We start from the raw sequence: 6,091 nt of genomic DNA, 5'->3' as shown, positions 1-6,091 counted from the left end.
GGGATCGAGCCCCACATCAGGCTCCTCCGCTATGAGCCTGCTTCTTCCTCTCCCACTCCCCCTGCTTGTGTTCCCTCTCTCACTGTCTCTCTCTCTCTGTCAAATAAATAAATAAAATCTTAAAAAAAGGGGCGCCTGGGTGGCACAGTGGTTAAGCATCTGCCTTCGGCTCAGGGCGTGATCCCAGCGTTATGGGATCGAGCCCCACATCAGGCTCCTCCGCTATGAGCCTGCTTCTTCCTCTCCCACTCCCCCTGCTGTGTTCCCTCTCTCACTGGCCGTCTCTATCTCTGTTAAATAAATAAATAAAATCTTTTTTAAAAAAAAAAAAGCTAGGTGTTCAATAGAGGCATATTTAGTTTGTCAAATTTCATTGAGGTGTGAGTTTATTATCTGTGCACATGATGTCAACACTTTAAAAAATACAGATGAACAAGAAAATGTGGTGGGAGAGCTTACTTGTTTTGTTGGGTTGCCATCATACTGTCCAGTGATTTAAATATATAAAGTAACTGTACTCAAGTAGTTTTTAACAGTATGCTGTAATTTAAAAAAAAAATGGAACTCTTCATGAATTTGTGTGTCATCCTGGCATGGGGGCCATGCTAATGTTCTCCATATTATTCCAGTTTTAGTACATGTGCTGCCATATGCTATAATTTCTAAGTTAAAAATTAACTATACTGGGGGGCACCTGGGTGGCTCAGTCGTTAAGTGTCTGCCTTCGGCTCAGGTCATGATCCCAGCAATCTGGGATCGAGCCCCGCATTGGGCTCCCTGCTCAGCGGGAAGCCTGCTTCTCCCTCTCCCACTCCCCCTGCTTGTGTTCCCTCTCTTGCTGCCTCTCTCTCTGTCAAATAAATAAATAAATAAATAAATAAATAAATAAATAAATAAATAAATAAATAAAATCTTAAAAAAAAATAAACTATACTGGGACGCCTGGGCGGCTCAAACGGTTAAGTGTCTGCCTTCGGCTCAGGTCATGAGCAGGGAGCCTGCTTCTCCCTCTCCCTCTGCTGCTCCCCCTGCTGGTGCTCTCTCTCTCTGAGTCAAATAAATAAAATCTTAAAAAAAAAAAATTAAATACACTGAATGTATAACCACCGATTTGAAAGGGGTAACAGAATTATTTCCAAAATAAAAAAGAAAGTTATGATAGAACAACAAAGAACATATATCTGGTGTAATGACGACCACAATATAAATTGATAATTATAATCCAGATTACAACCATTAATGTATTAAATACAGACACACTACTCTTGCTAAAGTTAAACATATTTTACTGTTTTCAGTTGGGTATTTTTTCAAGAGATAAAGCCAAAATATAAGGATCAAAATCAAAAAAAGAAAAATTCATCCCATGGAGTTTAACCAATTGATTATACAACTTCTAAAAGAAAGAAGTAAAATGCAGTTATTTTATTTTTTAAAGATTTTATTTTATTTTTAAATTTTTTATTTAATTAATTTAGTTAATTTTTTAATTTATTTAATTTTTAAGATTTTATTTATTGAGAAAGAAAGAGTGTTCACAAGCAGGGGGAGGAGCAGAGGGAGACAGAGAGAGAGAATCCCAAGCAGACTCCACTCTGAGCACGGAGCCCCACTTAGGGCTTGATCCCGCAACCCCAAGATCATGACCTGGGCCAAAATCAAGAGTCAGTCTCTTAACTGACTGAGCCACACAGATGCCCCTATTTATTTATTTAAGTAGGCTCCATACCCAACGTAGGGATCAGACTCACAGCCCTGAAATTGACAGTCAAATGCTCTGCCAACTGACCCAGCCAGGTGCCCCTATAGTTATTTTAAATAGTTGAAATGATAAAAGTTAATTTAGAAGGAGTAAGAAAATACAACAGGTATAATGAAGAGCACACAAGAACTTGTTGAATCCATTCCTAAAAATATATCCACTTCTGCATTAGACTTAAAGACTACTTCTAAATCAGTAAAAAAATAAAAAAATAAATTAAAAAATATATTTATTTGGATATTTTTCCAAGAGAGATACCTAGAATATAAGGATTCACATAGATAAATGAAATACATTCCATGTAAATTTAAACCAATAACTAGCATCTAGATATGCATATCAAATAAAATAGAATTTAATGTTAAAGCAGTTTGCTATTATTTTCTATTTACAGTTTTCCAATGTTATAGATAAAAAACAAACATAATTTGACTGATCTTAAATTTGTACTTACGTACATATATAAACACAACAATCATGAACAGGTGTATACATACAGATGTGTGTGTGTGTGTGTGTGTATATATATACACATTGAAATACAAATACACAGATGGGAGTGGCACACACAAGCATACTGTTTAGTGTCTAATATGTTGTAAATATTTTTAAGTGTATTGTGAGCTTAAAATGTGTTTCTCTATTTCTTTGACAGAACATTAAATAGACATCCATTACATGAAACAAATTCTTTGTTTCTAATATTTAAAACCTCAAGTCTTCATATCAGTTTTATGATATACATACAGTAGAAACCAATATTAAAATAATTTGTAAAATTGTAGAAATGTCCATTTTTTTCATCTGAATAGCCACAGGCCAAAAATTACCATCAATCAAATGGATTCATGGTTTACCCCTCCAAATGACCATTCTCCCATCACTTCTTGAGAGATGGAAGACAGGACCCTAACCTTATTCCTTATCTTTGAGTCATGGGATGGCACCTTGGACCTATTTCTGCCACCATGTCCAACTGGCATCTTCACATTATGGAAAAAACCTACCTTATACAGATTCCCAAATCCATACAATTTTGTCCCAAATGGAACGCCTATTTATTTATTTATTTTAAAAATTTTTTAAATTTAAACTTTTAAATATTTTTAATATATAAATAGATATTTATATATTTATTTTTAACTATATTTTTAAATTTAAAATTTTTAAATTTTATTTAAATTCAAGTAATTAACATAGTATATTATTAGTTTCAGAGATAGAGTTCAGTAATTCATCAGTTGCATATAACATTCAGTGCTCATTACATCATATGCCTTCCTTAATGCCCATCACCCAGTTACCCATCCCCCACCAACCTCCCCTCCAGCAACCCTCAGTTTGTTTCCTATAGTTAAGAGTCCCTTATTGTTTGTCTCCCTTTCTGATTTCATCTTATTTGATATTTCCCTCCTTTCCCCTATGATCCTCTGTTTTGTTTCTTAAATTCTGAGTATGAGTGAGATCATATAATTGTCTTTCTCTGATTGACTTACTTGCTTAACATAATATCCTCTAGTTCCATCCATGTTTTTGTAAACGGTAAGTTCATTTTTTGACGGCTGAGTAATATTCCATTGTATATACCCCACATCTTCTTTTTTTTTTTTTAAGATTTTATTTATTTATTTGACAGAGAGACAGCCAGCGAGAGAGGGAACACAAGCAGGGGGAGCAGGAGAGGAAGAAGCAGGCTTCCAGCGGAGGAGCCTGATGTGGGGCTCGATCCCATAACGCCAGGATCACGCCCTGAGCCGAAGGCAGACGCTTAACGACTGTGCTACCCAGGCGCCCCATACCCCACATCTTCTTTATCCATTCATCTGTCGATGGACATCTGGGCTCTTTCCATAGTTTGGCCATTGTGGACATTGCTGCTATAAACACTGGGGTGCATGTGCCCTTTTGGGTCACTACGTTTGTATCCTTTGGGTAAATAACATAGTAGTGCAATTGCTGGGTCATTAGCTCTATTTTTAACTTTTTGAGGAACCTCCATACTGTTTTCCAGAGTGGCTGCACGAGCTTGCATTCCCACTGACAGTGTAGGAGGGCTCCCCATTCTCCACATCCTTGCCATTTTTAATAAGCAACACTTTACATGATATCTTTTAAAAATCTGCAAAAAACTACTTTGTGGGGGCGCCTGGATGGCTCAGTTGGTTAAGCATCTGTCTTTGGCTCAGGTCATGATCCCGGGGTCCTGGGATCTAGTCCCACATCGAGCTCCCTGCTCAGCAGGGAGTCTGCTTCTCCCTCTTCCTCTGCCCCTGCTCTCTGCTCTCTCTCTCTCTGTCTCTCTCTCTCAAATAAATAAAATCTTAAAAACAAACAAACAAACCAACACAACTACTTTGTGATCTCATTTGTCTAACTGCAGTTTAAATGGCCACTGCTACATGAAAACATTTACATATGCTTATCTCCCTCCATAACATCTTACTTCAAATGACTAGGGTCTCTCTATGGACGTGATGTAATATCCATGACTTTTCCTTCAGTGTCTGTACTCTCTGAAACGGAATTTACCCTCCAGTTTCACTTACTCCGTTCTTCGGTTTTTTGGCTTCTTGGAATGACCATCTCAACCAGTGTTTTGGTTGTATCACTCTCTTCCTACAATCCCATTAGTGTTTAGTGTCTGAAAAATTTATTGTATCAGATTGGAAGTTGTATTCTTTTTCTTGTTGCTAAAGATCTTATTTATTTATTTGTCAGAGATAGATGGAGCACAAGTGGGGTGGAGGGGTGGCAGGCAGAGGGAGAAGCAGACTCCCCACTGAGCAGGGAGCTGGATGTGGGACTCGATCCCAGGACCCTGCGACCATGACCTGAGCGGAAGGCAGATGCTCAACCCACTGAACCACCCAGGCGTCCCTGAAAGTTGTATTCTTAATGACTTCTTTATAATCTGCAAATTGTTTCCGGAACCACTGTTGAAATCACTACATAGAATCTGAACTCCTCCACTGCAAACGTCATACATGTCAATTGCATACATGTTAACAAATTTCTGTTGCATCTACAGTTGCCATTCATGTTAATGGTTACTGGGAAGCAGCAGCTCCGTCATTCTTGTTTGCTACTCTTGCCATGTGACTGTTTCATAGCTGTGCTTATACCCTGAAGGGAATTATAAATAAACGACCATCTGAATAAACATACAATTTACATATTTAGGATAAGTTTAAGTGCTTTCGTGTTCCTTTGCAAGGAAAGCGGAGGGTGGACATTCTGGGGTTGTGGCTCATGAGGATGTAGGGGCTGACAGTAGGAAAACGTGCGTTGAGTAGTACAGAAGCATTCCTCATCCACGGACTGGGGTTGTTAAACACCACCACACAAATGTGGAAGAAGAAGGACAGTGTCCACAAGGAAATAAAGGTGCTCACCAGGACAAGGATGCTTCGGATGGCTGCGGTCTCAGGGGAGGGTCTCGGGGTCAGAGTGTTGCTGTGAATATATTGGACCCGCCGCTTGTGCTGGTGCTCGATGGAAGCCATGGAGCTGCTGGCCCAGATCATGAGCCCAAAACAGAAACCATCACGGAAGAACACTGATGCCAAAACCAGTAACTGTACTGTGAGGCTGCCATCTATGGAGTAACAGTAGTGATAATCTCTGTTGCTTGTCATGTTTCTGTTGTTCCTTTTGCCAGTCATGGACAGAATAAGTGTAACATTTAGGATTATGTTCAGGACCCAGCAGAGGAAGCTGGAGGTGCCCAGGTACTTGGCAGCTTTCACTCTAAGCCCCGCCCACCTGGAGTCCCCGGGACTGATCGTGATCACCTGGGAGACACTCAGGAAGCAGGTGGTTCCGATGGCCACATCCCTGCCCACTCTGTGAACGTAGAAAACAAGTTTGCATGCAAAATCACTAAGGAAATATTTCAACCCCAAATCTGCCGTCGTTTGGGGGATTCCTTTAGAAAAAATAACTAAGAGATTGGCCACAGTCAGGTGCTTGAGAAACACATCTGTGGACCTAACCCTGCATTCTGTCAAGTAAAGGAAGAGATAATGGTAAAGAAGAGAGAAATTCCCCAGAATTCCAACAGTACTCTGTGATAGAAAGGTGATTCCCATCGCCAGATCCCTGTCAGCCTTTCTGTCCGTTCCCAGGGAGAGATGTTCATCCTCCGAGCCAGAGATTCCTGCATGGGACCATGACGTGTGAGCTCTAGGTGCCATGCCAGCTGGAGTTCGGCATTTTCCTCCTACATTAGTTCCAACTTAGAAATAATTACTTAGGGGGCGCCTGGGTGGCACAGCGGTTGGGCGTCTGCCGGCGTTATGGGATCGAGCCCCACATCAGGCTCTTCCGCTG

General features: G+C 40.0%; 1 protein-coding gene and 1 non-coding gene across 2 annotated transcripts; both read right to left on the bottom strand.

The window, feature by feature from the left end:
- Nucleotides 1-552: 552 nt before the first annotated feature.
- Nucleotides 553-656, bottom strand: LOC117795366. Its single transcript, XR_004619334.1, has one exon. It is a non-coding gene; the product is annotated as a U6 spliceosomal RNA (small nuclear RNA).
- Nucleotides 657-4,938: 4,282 nt separating this feature from the next.
- On the bottom strand, nt 4,939-5,850 carry LOC100484387 (vomeronasal type-1 receptor 4). Its single transcript, XM_002927586.2, has one exon. The coding sequence runs from the start codon at nt 5,848-5,850 to the stop codon at nt 4,939-4,941; it is 912 nt and encodes a 303-aa protein (XP_002927632.2).
- Nucleotides 5,851-6,091: the final 241 nt, after the last annotated feature.

Source organism: Ailuropoda melanoleuca, chromosome 12 (assembly GCF_002007445.2).
Source record: "Ailuropoda melanoleuca isolate Jingjing chromosome 12, ASM200744v2, whole genome shotgun sequence".
In the NCBI taxonomy this organism is placed as follows: domain Eukaryota; kingdom Metazoa; phylum Chordata; class Mammalia; order Carnivora; family Ursidae; genus Ailuropoda; species Ailuropoda melanoleuca.
This window is presented reverse-complemented; position numbering and strand designations above follow the sequence as displayed.